Source organism: Tetrahymena thermophila (assembly GCF_000189635.1).
Source record: "Tetrahymena thermophila SB210 genomic scaffold scf_8254779, whole genome shotgun sequence".
Lineage (NCBI taxonomy): Eukaryota > Ciliophora > Oligohymenophorea > Hymenostomatida > Tetrahymenidae > Tetrahymena > Tetrahymena thermophila.
The window spans coordinates 73,021-95,589 of record NW_002476537.1 but is presented as its reverse complement, the minus strand read 5'-3'; the positions used below and the strand labels follow the sequence as shown (position 1 = coordinate 95,589).

The window sequence follows — 22,569 nt, the reverse complement described above, 5'->3', positions numbered from 1 at the left end:
TTTTTTGATACTAAATAACTTAGTGAAAAACAATAAAGAAGGAAGGATTCAATAAATTAATTAATTTATTTATATTTTAATTAATTAATTATGAGAGATACTTTGTTTTCTTTTTTATTATTTATACATACTTTTTACTTGATTATAATCCTATTCATTTATTCAATTAATCAAATCAATATCCTCTTTTATTTCTATTGATCTCACATTATTCATTCACTCATTGTTTATAAATAAATTCACTCAAAAAAACAAACATTTATCCAAATATTCCAAATACGCAAATAAAAAAGCAATTAAATTAAGCAAATTAATTAATATACAAATAATCAAAGATTAATTAAGTCATAATTTACTTTTTTAAAGATGAATATAAATCTTTTTCGTTTTAATTTTCAAAAATTGTCATAATTAAAATAAAAAATAAATAAATTTTGAATGATCTTAACCCAAAACAAAACAAAACAACTTTATGCATTTATTACTGGAAACAATCTTAATTATTCTAAACAAGTAAAAAAATTTACCTAAATTACAAATAAATTTTGGATTTAATATAAAATTTAATAATAATTCCCTCAAATATTTTTATTTTATATTAAAAATAATCAATTAAAAATAAATAATTGATATTATCATTTTTAGAATATTTTAATTTAACTTAAAAATTCTATAAGTTCTCCTAAATTAATGTGAATTTATATTAATACCCAAAATTTTAAAGGAGCATTTTTTATATTTATTTCATAATATTTGGAAAATTAATTATGGAATAATAATTAAAAGAATGAATTATATATTTTAATTAATCAGTGATAAAATTATTTGTTTGGCTTAATATTTATAATTATGCTTCTGTAATTAATCTTGGCTTAATATACAATATAAATAATATTTCATTTAATTTTTATTACATTAATAAAAATGATTTAGACTTTTTTATAATAAAAAAAGTTAATTAATTTAATTTTTTTATTAAAAAAAATATTTGAGTAAATGAATAAATAAATAAAAATATTAACTAAACTCCCATGATACATTTTAAAAATAAGAGAAATATAGAATATAAATATATATTAACTTATTAATTAATTTGCTTATTAGTATAAAATATTTACAAAATTTTTCAAAATAATTTAATTAAATTGTTTGTTTGTTTTTTGTTTGCTTGTTTATTTATTTATTTAATTTTCAAACATTTGTTTGATAAATGTTAACAACTCCGTCAGCACCAGCTTTTTTAATTTTTAATAAAAATGGTTTAATAAAATGTAATAATATCATTTATTTTGTTTATCTACCTGTTGCTATATAATCTGAAGTCTAGCTGCAATTTACACTATGAATAGCTTCATCGTATTTTGATTAGTGAGCCTATATTTTAAGAATTATTTATTTATTTATTATTGATTTATAAAAAATTTAATTTACTTTTATTTCATTTAAGCATTTATATTATCTTAAGTCCCAAGTCTTTATAAATCCATCATGTCCGACTGTGCTTATATAGTTTTTATCTTAATGGAAAGAAATACCTGTTACTGTATCGTTATGTCCTTTCAAGGAGTAAACAGGTTTATCTAAATTTATTTATTTTATTATTTACATTTGCTCAATTGGAAAAGAAAAATAAATAAATAATTAATTAATTAATTAATTTACTTTAATTAATATCGAAGAAACGAATATAGCTGTCTTCATGACCTGATATCAACATTCTTAGTTAAGGATGTGCAACAAATCTGTAAATTTAATCAATTTATAAATCACTTTAATACTTAATCACATTTTGAGCTTTTGCCTTTTAAAATAAAATTAACAATAAATAAAAAATTTTTCTTAAAAACTTAACATTAATTCATTAGCTTTAATAAAATTGAATAAATAAATCAATAATTTAATATTATTTATTTGTTTGTTTAATTAATTAATTTTTACAGATTCTTTATCAAATAAAACTAGTGAGTTAGAGTTTGCATAAGATGCTGCTATAAAATTAAGGTTTGAATAAACCCAGGCACAAGATGTTGGAATATCTAATTTATCTCCTTGAGGTTTGTAAATATACTATTGCAGCATTTTACCTTCATAAGTTTTGCCATATTCTTCACTAACACTCCACATGTGTACTTTTCCATCTGCACTAGCTGATAATAATTTTTTCTAATAAGCAGTTATAAAATATTAATAATTATTTATTTATTTCGTAATTGTTGAGTTGATTTACTTCAAAAGGATGGGCTATGATCTACCAAACAGGTTCTTCACTTACTTGCCATGATCCAGAACTATAGTTTTTATTCTCAGTCGTGCCAAAAGTATCTACTTTATCACTTGATTATATGCTCCAAGCTTTGATCAAACCCTATTAATTGTGTTAAGATTGTTTGTTATTTTGAACAATAAATTAAATAAAATCAATCTTTTACCTCTGAACCAGATGCAAACACTGTTTGATAATTTTAATCTGAGCATATCTCCTAAGAGAAGCCTGTAACAGTATAAAGACAGCCAGTATGTTCTAAATTGTTTTTGAATATTTTTGTTAATATTTTATTTTTAAAATTCATTGTAAAAGATTTTAATTAAATTTCTTTTCTTAAAAATATTATGAGTAAATTTTTAAAATTAATTTTGTTCTTTTTTAAATAAGTTAAAAACAGAAAACAAGGCGAAATAATAAATTAAAAAAGAAACATTCAAGTACCTCTAAGTGTATAATATGGGTCGATTTGAGTATCTGCATTTGCTTGAAAGAAGAAAGTTGTATCCCACAATTTAATCATGCAATCTTCTGAAACAGTAACTAAAATATTATTTCCAGCAAAATATGTGTCTCTGACACCATCTAGGTGACTCTTAAGTTGACTTTAGATAAAATGAAGTAGTTTTATAGAGAGAAATAAACTAAGTTAAAAGAATAATTTACCATTTTAATTAAACAATATTTTGTCTGTTTGATTTATAGGACTTAAATTTATAAATAAAATAATTAAATATTAATAAATAAATATAAATAATCAAAGAAATATTCAATCAATAAACAAATAAAATATGAGATCAAATGAACAAATGAATCAATCAATTAATTAATAAAATAAATTTATAAAAGAATAAATGCAATAAGTGTAATTGCAAAACTGTTATATAAGAATATGAAAATAAATAAATTACTTCAATAGTTTCATCCATTTTATCAAATTGTTTATTATTATTTACATTCTCTTACTATGACTACAAATTGTCTATAAATAAATTATTAAATATTTATTAATAAACTTATAATTAATATTTTATTATTATTATTATTATTATTAAATTATCTAATTTTCGATTAGTCTTGTTCAAATAACTAATATTCATTTTTCAATCAACTTATTTATCATTTCATGAATTTTATTTATTTGTTTATTTGTTTTTTATTTTGTTATTATTTATTTTCTATTACATTTTATTTTTGAGCATCAATTGATTGGTGTTATATTTACTTTACTATTGTTGTTGTTGTTGTTGTTGTTGTTGTTAATTTTATGCTAGATAGGTATGAATGTAAGTTGATTTGAAATCATGTAAGAAGGAGAGAAATTTATTTTGTATGATATTGATTTGATGGATAATAAAATTATTTGTTTATATATTTTATAATATTTTCTATGATTGATTGACTAATTTTGCTTGCTATTTGTTTTTAATTTTTGAGAGTATAATTTAACCAATCAATCAATCAATCAATTTTGTTTATTACTTCTCATAGTGTTAGGAATTTGTTGACCTGAATTTGATTTTTCTAATTAGGACTGTTACTATGATAGTTGCTGTTCTTGTTAAGCAGTAGCATTAAGAGCATTTTAATTATTTTAATTATTAGGTTGTGATGTGCTCTTGCTAAGATCTATGAAGGAACTGTCTGCTGCATTATTTGCCTAAAATGAAGATAAATCATTTTCCCTGTTAGATTATTTTCAAAGATAAATATTTGTGTTTGCTAAGATAAACTTCTTACTTTAATAATGCTGTTTAATCTTTTTATTGGAACTTTAAATCTTGAACTTTCAAATTTTAATTTGCCTTATCCAGTTCGTTTTCTTCATCAAATATATCATCAAGCCCGACTTCTTCTAGTATTCTATTTTTATATAGTTAGCAACTTAAATTCGTTTTTATAAATTTTCATTACTTTAAAAGGAGAGGTCTATGTTACTTGGCCTTTCTTTGAGGTACTTAGGGAACACTTTGGTTTTGCTTAACAATATTTGCTGTGTTTTCGTCTTGCATTACTGATTTAATAACATCCTAAGAAATATTCTATCCTTGAAGCAGCTTAGTATATCTAATTCTATTTTATTTAAAGAAATCTAAATATGCTTGGCTATTCTAAAAGAACAATTTTATTTATTTATTACCTTTCCTATCTCAATGCGAATTCGAGCATTTTTATTCTTTTAATCAAGTCTTTATTTATATTTTCTTGAGCCTTCAAATCAGCTTCTATCTATGATATTTTCTCCTGTAATTATTGCTTTTCTAACATTTACTCAGTCTCTTTGAAATTTTATTCCTTATATTGGTCTTGTAAAAATTTTAAGACACCTAGCCAGTTGTACTATGATGTCTAGGGAGCGTTTATTTGCTATGAATCTTCAAAACTTTCAGACATTTCCTAAAATATTGCTTCTTTATAATTATTTTTGTTATGAAATACAAATTCGGAATTAAATTATTGATTTATTATTATTATTAATTTTTTTTTTTGAAAAGTTAATTAAGTTTATTTAAATTTCAAAAGTAGTACGCTCACAAATTTTTATTATTATCAAGCTTTAGTAGTAGCTAATTAATACACTTATCGTTGATTTTATCATTCATTCATTCTTTTTTTCATTCATTTATCAATTTTAATATTTTATGAAATGAATAAATTCAATAAATAATTCAATATAGTTTAAATTTGATATAGAATATCTTTCTCTCCTCTTTAAAGCTTAAAATAAATAGAAGTTATTGCTTGATATCTTTCATTTATTTTTTACCATTTTATACAAATTATTTTTTATTTGCTTAAAAATTTAACTTTTTTGAATGAGATACCATACATACATAGAAATATATTTTTTGAGTAAAATTTTGGATTTGATTTTTAAAATTAAAATATGTTTTTGAGGTAGAATTTGAGCTGTTAAAATAAGATTTTATCTTAAAGATATTTTGACAGAAATTTGATGAGTTTTGCAAGAAATAATTAATAAAAATATTGATTGATTCTTTGTTTAATTAATTTGCAAAGAGAGTTTGTTTGTAGACAGTACTTTCTACTAAATTATATTTAATCAAAATTAAATTAATTATTAAGTTAGCAACTAAGTAAATAACATAGGCATTTTTATGGGTAGAGATAGAAAAGACTCTCTCTCCTCCGATGACTCTTTAAGCAAAAGCGATTCATTGAGTCCTTCAAAGGAAAGATAAGATAACAAAAACGAGAAAAATAATAAGCACAGGTAAAATTTGCTTTTTTTGTTGTGTCAATCAGTTAATTATATATTTAGATCGTCATCTGATTCATTATCTTCAGATGACAGAAATAAATCAAAAAAGGATAAAAAAAGCAAAAGCTCGAAGGATTCTAAAAAAGAAAAGGAGAAAGAGAAAAAGAAAGAAGAAAAAAGCAAGAAAAGCAAAAAGAAAATTTCAAAAGATGATGTAAAAAACCAGCCATTTATTTCAAAAAATGTTTACTTATTTTCTTATAATTTTTGTAGAAAAAAGATAAAAAAAAGAAGCACAAATCGGGAAAAGATAAAAAAAGTAAGAAGGAAAAAAAAGAAAAAAAGAGTAAAAAGGATTCGAAAAAGTACGTTTAACAACCAACTAGCAAGGCTTCTAAAAGATTTGGCAAATATGGCATCATAAAGTAAATTAACAATTTACTTAAATAAAAATTTTATTGATTAAATGAATAAACAAATAAAGTAAGGAACATGCATATGAAAAGAGAGACGAATTCTAATAGTGGTTAGCAGATGTAAAAAAATTGAACATAGAAGCATTGACTTAAAATGAAGAAAGAAGACTATTTGATGACTTCATTGAAGACTATAACACAGCATCGATGCCTGAATAAAAATATTATGATTTGGTACTATGGGAGTAATACTTGTAGTCTAAGTAAATGGGTAAGAAAGTCAAAACTAACGATGAAGTAGGACTTGATGATGAAGCATTAAAAAAGTAATTTCATCTAATTATTACCTCTTAAAATTGTTTAAATATCTCCTAAATTAAAAAGACTTGAAAGAGAAAGACAAAGACAGGCATATGAAACTTAAGCTACAGCAGCTGCACTAAATCAGATTTATACTCAAGGAAATATGGTAATATCATTTATCATGAATTTTATTTTATGTTAAATTATTTATTTATTTACTAACTTACAGGCATCAGAAATTCAAGAAACTGAAGCCAAGAGAGCGTTAATGCAATAGTCTTATAAAATTGGTGATATAGAAAAAGCTCTAGATATTCAAAAAGAACTTGTACCTGAAAAGAAAAAGCCTGGTTAACAAGGATAATGATGTAATTAACGAAATAATGAAGTAAATAAATAAATAAAAATATAATTAACTAATTAAGAATTGTAATCTTTATAATTATAAAACTATTTTTGCATGTATATATAGAGTTTAACATTCAATCAACTATAATCAATAAAAAGTAAATAAATAATAAATAGATCAAATATAATTAAATAATCTGACATTTTTATTTATATGAAGCACAAAAATATCATTCATTTCTAATCTAAAACCATAATGATTCAAATCGCTTAAATATTTTTAGAAATATTTGAATGAAGCTATTTTTTTGTAATTATAATCAATCAGAATATATTAAATATAAGCTATCTATATCTGTAATTAATTAATTAAATAATTTAGAAAATGTAAGTAAGCTTCAGCAAAAAAGTTCTAATTTTTTTGTTAATATTTTTATCAATCTAAATTTTTTTTTGAAATAATTAAAAAGGTATAATAATCTATAATTTCTTTGTACGCTAAAAAATTTGAATTTTTTAAGCTAATTTTAGTAATTTTTGAATCTTAATTTAGATCATAAAGTAATCCAAAAAAAAAATACCTTGAAAAGTAACAAAATGTGATTTACAAATCCATTTTTCATTAAAAATGTAATAATAATTTTATAAAATGACTTAATAAAATCTATAAAAATTAATGAGAATTTACAGTTTATAAGAAGTACCTTAAATTATTTAAATTATATATAAAAAGAATGTTACTCTTATTTTTTTAAATTAAATGTCTAATTTTTTATTTAAAAGTAAATATTAATTATTTTTTATTTATTTATTCAAAAAATTAAAGAAGAAATTAAAATTAATTTGTTTAAAAAATTATTGTTGAAAGATTTTAAATAAAAATACGTAACAATTATTTGAATATTTAAAATGACATTCAAGTATTAATACATGCTTTTATATTTAGAGTAAATATTAATAAATTGATTAGATATTATTGTATACAATAATCAATTTGTTCAAAGGTTAACATAAAGTAAAAAGAGCTTAAAGTTGGATTGATTAATATTTATTTAAAGGAAAAAAGAGCTAATAATAAATATTTTTTGATGAATCTATGCAAATAATTTTAGCTTTTAGCTTAACAATAAACATAAATACATTGCTCTAATTTAAATAATTTTTATATTATTAAATTCTTATTAATAGTGTAAGTATTTGTTTGAAATAAGACACTTGCTACTTAATTAAATTTACCATTCATTTTAGTTTTAGAAAAAGACATCAATTAAAATATAACATTGATCTTCATTTTTATCATTACTCAATCAATGAATAAATAATTAAATAAGCTCAAGCTACAGTTATAAGTATGTTCATGATAGATTCATACAGAAATTATTTAAGAAATCTAAGAAATAAATTTAGTTCGATTACAATTATTTTTAAATAATCTGAAAAACTGTAAAGAGGAAATTTATTAAACAAATAATATTATTAAAGTGGTTCATAATCATATAAAGAGATACTAATCAAATTAATTAAATAGTCACCACCAAAGATATATATCTATCTATCAATTTATTAATCTAGCACCAAGCATTATTTTATTGTTTAGTTCTATTGAAAGCTTTATAATATTTCATGTTGCTTAAGTATTCATTACAAAGCGCCACAAAAAATTTATATTATTAAGCAATTTGTGTTTACAATAATTTATTTACATAATAAGTATTTAGTTTGTTTCGTCATGATGTTATTCAATTTGAATTAATTTTACTTAAATAAATTTTGACATTATCTTTTAATATAATTTTTGGAAGTAATTAAATAATAATGAACTTAGCTTGCTTGCTTGGTAAAATACTTTTTAAAGAAAAATAATTTAGGTAAAGAAAATAAATAATATCGAATTTTTATTTAATTATTTATTTTAATAACAAATTTTTTTTCTTTTTCTTTCATTTTCCAAATTTATTTAATGGATCAATAAAAATTTTTGTTCGCCAGCCGGATAGATGAATCTAAATAATAAAAATACTCTATTTCCTAAATATACATTTTATAGAACCTAAAATAATTAAAATTATGACAAATGAAATTTATTGTAAGATTAAAATTAATGTGTAAATATTACTAAAAAAAGAAGTTTTACTCCATTAAAAAAACACTTTATACAATTATTTTAAAAGTAGAATCGCTCAGTAAATCTATTAAAAATAAATGAAAGAATTTTATTTTAGTGGAATAAATAAAACTTAATTAAATTTATACACAAAATTTATATAGTCGCTAATCTCTTCAAAAACTATTTATTTATTTTACATTTGTTTCGTATTTCTCACAAAAAAATAAAGATTTTCTCTTGGTTTCTTACCTAAAGTCTTTAAATTTGATAAGCTAGGATTGTATGCAGATTTTATTTTTGTAATAAAGTGGATTTAGCTGATTTTTTAGTTTAAAATTTGGTGTTGATGCAATAATTTGAGGATTACAGTATCTCATTTAATTATGATGTTATAAATTACATCATTAATGTCATCTTTAGGTATTATAATTATAATTTATATAAGATATAACAAAATATGTTGAAGCAAGAAAATGTTTAAATATTATTTTTCAAGCAGCTCAAATGGGTATTTTATTTTATTTTTGAAATATTTAAAGAATGAGAGCTGGTTTATTAAACTAGTTAAGACAAAAATAATGAATCGGGCAGCTTACATATAATGAATTATTTTGTTTTAATAGTAATTATGATTAGAATTTATCACCTAATAAATTTGCGTGAAAACAAAATTTAAATTGATAGAGTCTATTTATCTTGATGAAGAAGAATAATTCGATTTTTACCACTCAAAATATATTTATTAACTAAATCTATATTACTTTTTTGTATTGAAGGTGAGTATGATATTTAAATTAGTGAAATTTTTCTATTTAGGTAATAAAAGAAATTTATAAAAATCTAATTAAGGACTTCTTGATAAGATACTTACTTATTTACTTTTCATAAATTTGAATTAGTATGATTATTAGTTAATTAAAGTAAACAAATAATTCATCATACAATTTAATTCTTGATAATCCTTTTCTTACTCTGTAACTACGGTTGTTTCCTATATTTGTTATTCTTCACGCAAATATTTTAAATTCTAATTTGTATTTTTTATTAGTGGTTCATAAATCCAATTGATTTCTAGAACTATTCGACATATTCATAATCCATACATACATTTTTTGATCCACATATTTAAAATTATAAACTAAGCAATTCTGCTTAATATTATAAAAATTAATTAATTAACTATCAAGGCACTTAACTTTTATCTATTTTTTTTATTTACTTTTTGATTAATCACAAAAAGATAAAAATCAAAATTCAGTATAAAAAAATTCAGCAAAGAATTAAATAAAAAATTTGTGCAGCAAGGAGAAATTAATTAAATAATTAATTACCTAAGTAGGTCCTCAATAAAACAAAATAAATGAAGTTTTTAAAACTTTATATTTTATTAATTTACGCTCTTGATAACTTAGTTTAAAAAACATTCTAGTAAATATAAGTTCTTTAATCAGATAGAGTGTTAATAGTTAAAGAATAATAAGTATGGTAATCCACTTCAATAAGTCCAAATTCATACGCTGATTATACAATCGATCTTACTGCAGGATAATTCAAGAGTGTGCCTAAGATATTGTATGCACTGACAGTTTATAATGCTGATGACGAGAACTAGCAAGGGTTTATGATAGGAACAATGAATTTAAGCCAAACGAGTTTAAAATATAGATTGAGGTCTTTAGGAAGCACTTTAGCGCAAATAGCGTTTAATGTATTGGCAATTGATGATCCTAATGTAGAAGTTTAGTAGATCTAATTAATGTCTGGAGCTACAAGTGTCATCACTGGAACTAAGCCTATTTAATAAATCGCAGGATTTATTTACGGTTTCTAAGGAACCGACTCAAACAATATGGTTATAAGATACAACCTCATCAAGGTTGATAGCATGAATTACTAAATTAAGTTCTCGAATACAAATATTTAAAGTGTTTACATGAATTTTCTAATTGTTTATTAGAACACTTCAGATATGTTCTAGTAATTATATGGATATTAGATGGCATTTGATACAATAGGGAGAAATATTGGTGGTGATAATACAGTTTCATGGACTACTACCTCTATCCTAGATAGATCAAATATATTTTTTGGATTAAAGGATTTTAGTATTTCTTCTAATGATTTTTATGGTATAAAAATTCTTAGTGGCTAAAATCCCGAGGCTTAAAATAAGTAAGTTAAATTAAATTATTTCACATGGAATGGGTATTATGTAAATATGATTAATGGAATTTGGGTAGGATTATCTCTTGTAAATTGTTAAACAGGCAGCACTCTTTTTGTGAATTCAACATATTATGCATGTGTAAGCTAATGTAATACAGTAGATCACCATTACAACAATAATCCATCTAATACATATAATTTATATAAGTCTACTATATCATATTGTTAGTAATGTAATTCTAACTGTTATGGCTGTTTAAATGGATAACCTAATGTATGCACTGATTGCTATAATAATTAGTATTTAAATCCTACAACAAAAGCATGTGATGCAGTGTAACCACCAAAAACAGTATGTCCTCTTACAACCGTAAGTGGATAGAGTTTTTATAACTGCTAAAGCTGTCACTCTACTTGTATGCAATGCAGTTCTCCTATGAGTTCAAATTCATGTACTTCTTGCGATATAAGTTCTTCAAATAAATATTTTTATAATAATTCATGCTTAACTTCTCAGCCTAGTAAAACATACTGTGATAGTAATTTTATTTGTTAAAATTGTGATTCTACTTGTCTAAAATGCAGTGCTCCAAGTAATTCGAGTGCATGCACATAATGCGATGTAACTTCTGCAAATAAATATTTTTATAATAACCAATGTTTCCCTTCCAAACCAAGTTCTACTTTCTGTGATAGCAATTTTATTTGTCAAAAATGTGATTAGACCTGTGGGGAATGCGTTTCTCCAGGAAATGCAACCTCCTGTACATCCTGCAATATAAATTCTACCTATAAATATTTTTATAACAATTAATGTTTTTCATCAAAGCCGAGTTCTACATTTTGCGATAGCAATTTTATATGCTAAAAATGCAATTAAACATGCGGTGAATGCATTTCTCCTGGAAATGCAACTTCCTGTACATCTTGTGATATAACTTCCTTAAATAAATACTTATATAACAACTAATGTCTGCCATCCAAACCAAGTTCTACATTTTGTGATAGCAATTTTGTTTGTTAAAAATGTGATTTAACCTGTGCTGAATGTGTTGCTCCTGGAAATGCAACTTCCTGCACATCCTGCAATATAAGTTCTTCCAACAAATACTTTTATAACAATTAATGTATGATATCCAAACCAAGTTCTACTTTCTGTGATAGTAATTTTATTTGTTAAAAATGCGATTAGACCTGTGGAGAATGTGTTTCTCCAGGAAATGCAACTTCATGTACATCCTGCGATATAAATTCTACTTACAAATACTTTTATAATAATTAATGCTTTAGCGATGTACCTCCAGGAACTTACTGTGATAATAATTTTATTTGCTAAAAATGTGACCCGAGTTGCAAAACATGTTTAAATACTGCAACTAACTGCACGAGTTGCATAGATGTTAAATATTTAGACCATGGTAATTTATTTCTAAATTTTTTTCAATCCATTAAAATTTAAAAAATATATATAAAATTTTCAAATAAAATAGACAAATTTAATAAAAATGAATGAAATATTATTAGAATAAAATTTTTAAATAAAGTTTTTCATAATTATTTATTAATGAATAATAGGTACTTGCTTATGCTTACCTGGATATTTTATGGATAACTTAGGAAACTGCAATAGCTGTGCAAATAATTGCCTATAATGTTACAATCCTTAAACATGCAATAAATGTGTCATAAATTATGTGTTAAGTAGTGATTATACTACTTGTATTTGTACTATTCCTAATTGCTAGAAATGTAATAAAAGTGATGGTTCTATCTGTGATACTTGCAACAATGGATTTACTTCACAATACAATAATAAAATTTGTTAATGCGATAGCTAAAATTGTTTGTCTTGCGATCCTTCAAATGGTAATATTTGCCAAAAGTGTGAGTAAAATTATATATTAAATTAAAGCTCTCAATGTGAATGTTCAGTTTAAAATTGCTCAAAATGTAATGAAAAAGATGGTGCAATATGCGATTCTTGTATAAATGGTTATATTTCTATGGATAATAACATAACGTGCAAATGCAGTATTTATAACTGCCAGTAATGTGACCCTAATAATGGAAATATTTGTCTCAAGTGTTAGCCTAATTACATATTGAATTCAAGCTAGAATTAATGCAGTTGTTCTGTTCCTTATTGTCAAACTTGTAATGCTAATGATGGTTCTATCTGTGACGCTTGCTAAGATGGCTTTTCATATTAAAGTACTAGTAAGCTTTGTGCTGTTGAATAATAAAATGACTTTAGTGTTAAGCAAACTGTAATTGAAAATGTAGGTTATAACATTACTGTATAGTTTTAAAACTAAGTAGTAATGACTAGTTAAGACCCTAATAGCTTATTCAGTGTCTAAATTGCAGAATATGATAATCCTTTCAGAGTAAATTATATTGGAATGTAGAAATCTAATGTTTACATTTAAGTTAATATGGAAAATAATTGCAAAAACAAGAAATTAATTTTAAATATGAATGATCCTGTTTTTGTGGATGTAAACAATTTAAAGCAACCCTAAAAATAAGTGAAGTTAAGTGATTACGTTGTTCTAACATAGTCACAAATATAATAAGCAGAAGATACAAAACAAATCGCCTCGAAATCATCTATATTTTTGTATATCTTAACCCTTCTAATGACTATTCTAGGTAATAGCTATGTGCTATTTAGTACTATAGACTTAACCACGTTTATTTATTTTATGCTTTTCTTCGATGTAAGATATCCAGAAAATGTCCTATCCTTTTGCTCTATTTTTTAAAACTTCTAATTTGCATTCGTTCCAAACACTATCTAACTCTATTTACTTGAACCAAACTATTAATAGCCATTCACTCCTTAAAAATTTCTTGAAAATGGATATGATGCGTAAATAAATATATAATTAATTAATTTACTTCTTACTAATTAAATTATTAAACTAAAAATAGATATTTCTTTAATGGAGCTGGTTAATCATTCACTATTATTACTGGAATATCATGTATATATTCTGTGATTAAAATACTCTCATTTATCCCTATTCCTCAAATCAGAGTTTACATCTAGAGCAAAATAAAGAGTGGATGGGTAAATAATAATAATTTATTTATAAATTAATTTTAAATATTTAGAATAAAAATTTATATGTCTATTTATTTTTAGTTGATTTTAAAAAGAAAAATTTTTTAATTTAAAAAGGAATATTGTGGGTTTTTCGATCTAGTGGGTTGTGTCTATGTTTATGTGCTTGTATCAGCTCTTTCACAATTTTATTGTTTCTAATTTGACGAATCACTAGCTTTTCTCAATTACACTATGTTTTCACTGTGCTTTACATTTGTCATGATTTATCCTATTATGTTGACTATATTTATTGCGAAATGTAAAAATTTGAGGGATCCTTAAATATAATAATAATTTGGTTCTATATTTGGTGGCTATGTTCTACCTGAAGAGGAACAATCAAAAGAAGAAGAAAAATAAGCAATAGAAAAAGCATAAAATGATAAAAATAATGAAAGTATTATTTGTGAATAATAAAACGAAGAAAACTCCAACAAATCATTAGAAAACTCTAATCCAAAAGTACTTAGTAGGTAGCAATATTTATAATAAAAGTGGAGTAAATTTACAAATGTTTTTCTTTATTTGAGAAAAATACTTTATATTATGATATTGATGTTTTTACATGGATAAGTTTACTTTTAGGTAATTGTGATATGTTTAATGAATTTATCTCTTAGTATTTACTATTTGTATTTGAGACCCCAAGAGGATAAATCTGCTAACACCAAGAATGGAATAAGTGAAATTATATTAATTTTTATGTAATCATGCGTTTGCTTTTTAGTTAGTGATGATGAAGATGCTGATGAATAATACAGGTACAATGTTGGTTGGCTCATTATTGCCTCAGCTTCTACAATATTAACTATTCACATCTTTAGTGTTATTATTGATTTGCTAAAAGGAGTTTTTAACTTGATTAAAGACTTTATAGCTACTCTACTCAAATCTAGAGCAGAACTAAAAGCTGTTAAGTAAGAAAAAAGTGGAGAGGTTAATTAATCAGAGTTCAAAATATTAGGTGTCTCTTCAATGGTATCATTAGACAAATTAGAAAAAGTCAAAAGGTTGAATAAAAAATTTAATACTCTCATTATCTCTTAATTTGAACTCACATAAAGGTCTTCACATATGAAAAAAGATAAAAACAACCAATCTTTAATAATCCCCCAATAATTTGAAAAATAAGATCCAAACTCATTACAACAATCTTAATAAATTATCAACAATGATTATACTTAAAGAGAAAGACTTTTCAGTATGAATGATAAAAATTTAAATGAAAATTACCCTCCATAACAAACAAAAAACAAATCTAAAAATTTGTATGATGATAAGAAAAGCTATAAAAGCAATCAGTCATATTAACAGTCACTTCATCAAGATTAGCAACAACAAAAACCTCAAACTAAAAAATATTTAAACGTTTAATCTATAAACATTTCAAACAAAAACTTGCTATCTCCTAAAGATACTCAAATACAACTCTTTTGATAGTAATTTTATCAAATTAAAGATATTTATTGTCATTCAATTAATAAATTCTAATTTAAATTAATAAATAATTAAATCAACAAATAAATTAAATAAATTGTAAATTCTTTATATTTTTTTTAATAAATTTGAACTTCTGTTTTTAATTAAAAAATCAAGTCAAATAAGTTTTTTTAAAGTTTAATTTAATTTTAGTTTAAAATTCAAAATAATTTTACTTGTTTTTTTTATTCAAATTTGTTAATTTATTTTTTTAATTTTAAAATTATTTAAGAAAAATTTTGAAAAATAAATTTTTTATTTTAATTTTTGATTAATTTTTATAAAATTATTTTTTTATTTTAATTTATTAATTTTAAAGGCTAATAAATGTAAGTGAAGGATGATTTAAATTCATTTCTTAATGAATTTTTTAGTTAGCTTGTTTGTTTTTTAGCCTATAATTAAAATTGAAAGAATATTTTTAATATGGTTTTGATATAAATATATGCATAAATTTTATTTATTGGCTATAAAGTGAAATGAATGCTGATAAATCAACTAAAAAAAAATGAATTAATTAATTAATAATTTTGTAAATAAATTATCTTATACTGTTTAGTGCTTAAAGCACTTTAATAGAAATACTTTAAGTAATTTAAGCTAGATTAAATAAGTTAACAGCTACTAATTAATATAGTGTAAAAAATCTACTTTTTATTAAACACTCTACTAATCACAAAATATTAAAGTAGAAATGACTTCTTATCAGTTGAATAGCAATTGTAAGGGTACAAATAAAACAAAAAAACTAATTTATAATTGCAATATACATTTTTTATCTTTAAAAAGAATTCTAAATGATCGAGTTTGACAATGGATATTATCAAGGTGAAATGTAAAACATGAAAAGAGAGGGATTTGGCGTATTCTACTGGGACTCAGGATAAATTTATTTAGGTTATTATTAATTCCGATTCATCTTTAATTTGAATAAAATATGAGATAGAAAATGAAATTTCCATGTTTTTATTTAGACTAATTCAATTTACTCTTTATTATGGATATTAATTATATCAATAATTTATTTATTGTCAAGATTCATAAAATATAAAAATCAAAAAATAGGTAAATGGAGCAAAGATTTTATGGAGGATGAAGGTGTAGTTTATTTTAGTGAAGGTGGATGTGCCTATGGAAATTTTAGAAGAAATAAATTAAATGGATATGCTTGCGTTCTAGATCCTTTTGAAAATATGATAGTAGGTCAGTTTTCAAAGGGAATATTAGATAATGGAGTGTGGTACGAAAAATTAACAAATAAATGGTTTCGATATGACACTTAAAATTCAGAGCCAAATAAAAACTATGAGTTAACTACTAAATCATAAATTCCTCAGGTAGTTACTCTCAAAGAAGTTATTAAAAGGATATTTCATGGGTGCCAAGGGAGGAGCTGTATTAGATATATAGAGTATCCAGACACTACCTTTTATTTAGGAGTAGCTGGTGAGAGTGGAAAATAGCCATCTGGTTTGGGTGTTCTCCATGACTATGATAATAAGGTCCTATAAGTAGGGCATCACAAAGTAAAATAGATTTATTTTTAAAGTTTGCAACAAAATATAAAGAAAATGCTTTATATCATTTTACATAGCTTTATTTAACAAATCAATGAATTTCTAAATTAAATACATTATTAAATATTTTAGTTTGCTTTAAACTTAAAATATTTTAAAGCTTCCTTCAAAAAAATAGAATTAAAATCTATTTATCTTAACTATATGGCAAAATTAGAGAGTAAATTATTAATCTTTAAAAAGGGTAAAAAACTAAATGGAGTAGGTAGACAATACCTTGGGTTTATGATAAATGATGGGATCTTTGAAAAGCAAGAGTTTAAATATGGTAACAATAATTAATAATAAATTATATGAAGGACTTATTATTTTTTATGGCTAAAATAATAAAAGGAACATAATATTTCATTAGAGACAAGAAATTTTTCTATGGATTTTTTAACGGTAATTAAATCAAAAAAATTATAAAAAGTGGGATTGGTTATCCAGGCTATCTTTTAGGTAAATAAATAGAAATACTTATTTATTGATTAATCATATTTTCTTTGCCATTTTATAATAAAAACAATGAAATTTATTTAGTAAACTTTTTTGATGAATAAATCATAAGCAATTGATTTACAATAATTAAAATTATAATTTTAAAACTTAGAATAATAGTTATTTTAGTGGAGAAAATTGCTTCTGCTTTAATACTAGCTTATGTAGTTAATAAATCAATGATGAATCATCATTAAAATTAAAAATCAATAAACAATAACAAACTTTCTTTTATCAAATTAAATGGAAATATTTTGGAATCATTTTAAAAAAAAATATTTTAACTTTTGAGATATTTTTATTTTTATTGAATTTTGGATAAAAATGTTTTTTGATAGAATTCTTTATTTTGATGGCATAGAATTTTTTAATTTATGATTTGAAATAAAGTTAATTTTAAAACTATTAATAAAAAGCATATTATAAACACCCGAGCAAATATGCTAATGCTAAGATTGACAAAGAATAGGAATAGGAGGTAATGCATAATTATTAGAGTTAGTATGTTCATAATAGCAATATTGTAGGCTACTCTGAGATATACAAGTGCTCACCTAAGAAAAAGAATTTACTTATGTTTGTTGAGAATAAATTTTGTGAAGATTTTATTAGTCCTCACACAAGCATTTATCAAGAGGTTCTTGAAGCTGCTTAGTATTAAAGAGCTTAAAAGCAAAATAGCTCACTTTCTCCTATGTAAAGAAAGAAATTGCAATTATATGAAGATGATGAAAGTAACTTTTAAAGTAAACAGTTTTCTTCTAAAATAAGTCCTTCTTCTTCTCAATCTTCCTATATTCCTTCTAATTTAAGGATAAATAATTTGAAAAACAAACAAACTCCAAAGTCAAAAGACTTTTTCAATACTTCTACTGATAAGAAAAAGAACAAACAAGTTGATATTTAATAGAATGAATTTTAATCCACTCAAAAAAAGATAAAGAACTCTTCTCAAAACAGCTAAATGAAAGAGTCTAACATGAGTAATCAAGATAATTAGCATCATATATTTATTTAAGACAGTATTTAATTAGATTATGTAAACACTTAGCCTTAAGAATAACAATTTAACAGATAAATGGAAAAATAAAGCATGGATAATTCAAATTCTAATTAGAATTTAGCTAAGATATCTTTATTAAAGAATGAAAGGCTACAACAAAAGTTATTAAAAGGAAGCAATGAATTCAATAATATCAACGTGTAATGTCAAAATCCTTTTGATAATCAGTAAATAGAATAAAATATAGACTAATCTTTTTCTTAGAATTCTGGCAATCAGTCTAACTAAAATGAAATAATTTCTTCTAGTTAAAATAAATAAGAAAACAAAATATACAGTTTATATTCTTCTACAAATCAAAGCTCAAATCTTGCAGATAATTAAAATATGCAGTTTTTTTAGCCAACTGTTTCTATTTCAGACGAATTGTTAATTAAATAGTAAATTTTATAGCAAGAAAGAGAAAAAAAATCTTTTTAAAGTTCTTAGTTTTAATTAGATGAGCAGAATGATTGCATTGATGGAGAGACTAATCTTAATGAAGAAAACATGTAAATGTAGATTTAATAAATGCTTTAGACATTTAATGCTAAAAATTAAACAGGAAAATAATTTTCTGTAGATTCAAATCGTTTACATTTTAGCCATGAGAATCGTCTACCATTAGATGGAAAAATAAAAGAATCTTTTTAAATATAAAATAACAATTCTCATGCATAGTAAAATCAATTTAAGGAGTATTCTTTAGGAAGTTAACAAATGAATGAAATGCTAGGAAGTTAGTATTAAAACTCTCTTCATGAAAGTAAAAATATTAATGTAGATAATGAGTTATTTTTATGCAACAACTAACAGAACAATTAATAATTGCTTGAATAAATTAAATAATTCGCTTTTCCTAATGCACAATAATAATACGAAGAGTAATTTTATGATGAAATCCCTAATACTTTGGCTCCTGACAACAAAGTTGAAACTAGTTCTAGAAGAAATTCAAGCGAAATTAATTTAGATGAGAGCGACAATACAAACGATAAAAGAAAGCATGAAACTCCAAGATTCGATTTAAAATAAGCTAACAAGAGATTGCTAAACGAACTTGATAGCACTTATCAAAATGCTGCCAAAGAAGTTAGCAGTCTATTTAAAGATATAAAAAACTAAATTAATAACCAAGATGAGATTTTAAGTGAATAATGCAACTAAGAAAGTAATAAAAACTTAACCTTAAATCAAGATATTTAAAAAAAATTGTAAAACTAATTAAATCTGAAATAACAAAATCATTTAGATATAAGAAACTCTTTCTAAGAAAATAGCGTATTTGAAAGTGTTTAGAATGGCATTCTTAATTATCCTAATCAAATAGAAATTTAAGAATCTCAGTTGGTTGATACTTTTCAAAATTGTTAAGGCTAATAAATAAATGATATTAAATAGATGTAAAATTAGAATAGTTCTTAAGATAACAGTTCTTATTTAGCAAACATTTTAAGAAAATAGTAAATTGATTACAAGATAAATTAGCCTAGCTTTTAATTAAATGAGGAGAGTCCTGAAAATATTTAGGAAGATTTAATAGAATAAATAAAAAGAATGAGAAAAAACACAAATGAAAGCAGAGACAATTAAAATATCAATTAAAAAAATGTATAGACAGAGTAATAAAGTGTTTAATAACAAAAAGTATAGACAAATGGAGGTAATTCTCTTAGTGACTATTTGGTTTAGAATAACTAAAATTTTCTAGAGGAAAGCTTAGGGAAAAATAGCTTTGATGGCAGAAATAGATTAGAATCAATTTAATTACCAGTTACTCCTCCTAATTTGTCTTATAATTATTAAGATAAAAGAACAGAAAATTAACTAAATATGGATAAGATTAAAAATCAAAATAATAAAGAAGAGGCAACGAAGTTAGAATATAATAAAAACGAAGATTCTATTAGGTTCAGTGAGACATAAAATCAGCAAATAATACAAAAGCTTACTAATTTAAATTAGGTTAAAAGGAGAAAAGATACTAGCGATTCATTTGAGTGCAATATAAATTAAAGCCAAAACGATTTTAATTTTAACGACTCCTAAGCTTAATTTTAAGTGTAAAGTGTAAAAAATGAAGAAAATTACAAAAGTTTGATGCAAATTATACCTGAAAATAAAGAAACAGAATCTACTAAGAATTCTGACATTTAATAGCAAAATTTAAAAGACAAAATTTTAGATTAAACACGCTATAAAAGTGTATCAGTTGTTTCTTATGACCACTTTTCAAAGAATAACAATAAAATTAATCTGCATTTACCAAATTAAAATGCTTTCTTTGACGTCTAAAATAATGATTTATTAAAACAAAATGAAGATCTTAATTGCACAATCGAAGATGAAGATGAAGAAAAAAAAGTTAAATTTCACTTTATCAATTAATCACCCTCAAGACCATTTTTGACTCAGACTTCTGCTTATAAGAAAAGAAGAAGAATATTTGAAAATCCTTTAAATAGCTCGTTTTCTACAGTAAGTCCATCGATGAGCAAACATACTTATTCTCCCAATTAGAATTAGAGCATGAACTTGAATGTTTTCATTCCATCAAATAATGAGTAAAGAATCAGTGAATTTAATTTCAAGAAAGTTGCATAAAGTTAAATTTAAAACAAGTTAGAGTACAGTGCAAATGAATTAAGAGATATCAAGCAATTCAATCTAGAAAAAAATAGATTAGATACAAATAGCAGCTTTGATAAGCTAAATATAAGTGAAAATCATTTAATTTTTACAAATCCTTAGATAAACCAGATTCAGGAGTATTCAACATAAAACACTAATAATCATTTTAATAGTAACACCACTCATTTAAGAAACAAATCCAATTGTAGCTCTCATTAATTCATGTCTAACTAGTACAATAACACAAACCCTCACTTAATAAATCAAAATCAGTCCTAATAAAAATTAAGAAATATCCCTCATCATAATTAAAATCACCATTAACGTATACATTCATAGTAAGATTTTAAATCTTATTATAATTCTAATTAAACACTGTAGGATTTCAATAACCTGTCTACAGGAAACAACAACTTTGAATCTTTAAATAATATTTAAAATCCTCACCAATTCAACAGTTGCAATCCATAATCAAGTGCATTTAATAAATAGTAAATATCGTCTTTTGTAAAACCTGAAAAATAAAACTTAGAAATGAAATAGCCTAGCCAATCTTTAATAAAAACTCCTAAAGATTAACAAGAATTTTTAAAATATAATTTGAATTAACTAGGAAACTAAGTACCAATAAGATAAGAATCAAAGACTCTTCGATAAATAATTGATACAAGCATAGACAAAAGTCAGAGTCCAAAATACTAAGGATTTTTCAGCTAAAATGGACTTTAACAAAAGAAAGCAAGCTTTTTTACTAATTCTGGATGTGAGCCAATTATGTCATTTAAAGTTTAATAAAAAGAATTCAAGGATTAATATAACAGCAGTAAAATTGAGCTGAGTAGACATCTTTAACAATCACTAAATGAATTAAGTGAACAAAATCTTAGTTTTACTTATGCTTCTCATTAAATAAATAATTAAAACAACAGTTAAAATGATTTGGTATTTTATGATGAAGAAAACAACAAGATAAATATTAAAAAATATGGTTAGAAAGAGAGTACTTAATTTTAGCATGTGCAAGCAAACTCTTCTATCCAATCAAAAGAAAATAACTCTTTTCACTCAGCCTTTACTCATAAGCAAAGATAAAATAAATTTAATCTAAATCTAAATTTAAGCTCTATTAACGATGAATCAAACTTGCAAAAATAATCTAAAATTCAATCACTTAGCCAAACCTCTAAAAACACAATCTCTCTAAGCGAAATTTTAAAATAAAACTAAAAACAAAACTCAAACACATTTGAATAATTTAAAAGCTTGACCCCTTCTAATGTACAAAACAAGCAACCATAAATTTAATTCAAAGCTCAAAACCATATCAAAAGCCAAAACAATTTCAAAAAAATTTGAAATATTTCTTTCTATAAAAATTAATAAATAAATAAATAAATTAAAATAAAAATTAAATAAGTAAATATT

General features: G+C 23.3%; 5 protein-coding genes across 5 annotated transcripts; 4 read left to right on the top strand and 1 right to left on the bottom strand. All coding sequences in view use genetic code 6, as the record gives it.

Annotated features, from left to right (window-relative positions):
- Positions 1 to 1,191: 1,191 nt before the first annotated feature.
- TTHERM_01026360 (striatin-like protein) lies at positions 1,192 to 4,657 on the bottom strand (the record flags this gene model as incomplete). Its single annotated transcript, XM_001030735.2, has 14 exons — positions 1,192 to 1,235; positions 1,302 to 1,374; positions 1,432 to 1,580; positions 1,663 to 1,801; positions 1,939 to 2,163; positions 2,228 to 2,365; positions 2,430 to 2,521; positions 2,708 to 2,868; positions 2,930 to 2,970; positions 3,175 to 3,245; positions 3,746 to 3,948; positions 4,004 to 4,126; positions 4,178 to 4,336; positions 4,404 to 4,657. 14 exons carry the CDS (start codon positions 4,655 to 4,657, stop codon positions 1,192 to 1,194), a joined length of 1,872 nt encoding a protein of 623 aa, XP_001030735.2.
- Positions 4,658 to 5,382: 725 nt separating this feature from the next.
- On the top strand, positions 5,383 to 5,988 carry TTHERM_01026350 (hypothetical protein; the record flags this gene model as incomplete). Its single annotated transcript, XM_001030734.2, has 1 exon — positions 5,383 to 5,988. One exon carries the CDS (start codon positions 5,383 to 5,385, stop codon positions 5,986 to 5,988), a length of 606 nt encoding a protein of 201 aa, XP_001030734.2.
- A 68-nt stretch (positions 5,989 to 6,056) lies between these two features.
- TTHERM_001026349 (hypothetical protein) lies at positions 6,057 to 6,771 on the top strand (the record flags this gene model as incomplete). Its single annotated transcript, XM_012795972.1, has 3 exons — positions 6,057 to 6,228; positions 6,287 to 6,371; positions 6,435 to 6,771. The coding sequence occupies 3 exons, from the start codon at positions 6,057 to 6,059 to the stop codon at positions 6,769 to 6,771; spliced, it is 594 nt and encodes a 197-aa protein (XP_012651426.1).
- A 3,249-nt stretch (positions 6,772 to 10,020) lies between these two features.
- Positions 10,021 to 15,372, top strand: TTHERM_01026340 (H-type lectin domain protein; the record flags this gene model as incomplete). Its single annotated transcript, XM_001030733.2, has 4 exons — positions 10,021 to 12,244; positions 12,402 to 13,698; positions 13,761 to 13,899; positions 14,011 to 15,372. 4 exons carry the CDS (start codon positions 10,021 to 10,023, stop codon positions 15,370 to 15,372), a joined length of 5,022 nt encoding a protein of 1,673 aa, XP_001030733.2.
- A 616-nt stretch (positions 15,373 to 15,988) lies between these two features.
- TTHERM_01026330 (hypothetical protein) lies at positions 15,989 to 22,500 on the top strand (the record flags this gene model as incomplete). The annotated part of the gene is made up of 6 exons (XM_001030732.2): positions 15,989 to 16,142; positions 16,204 to 16,311; positions 16,480 to 16,940; positions 17,175 to 17,259; positions 17,325 to 17,432; positions 17,888 to 22,500. Exons 1-6 carry the CDS (start codon positions 16,109 to 16,111, stop codon positions 22,498 to 22,500), a joined length of 5,409 nt encoding a protein of 1,802 aa, XP_001030732.2. The 5' UTR covers positions 15,989 to 16,108.
- Between the last annotated feature and the right edge of the window lie 69 nt (positions 22,501 to 22,569).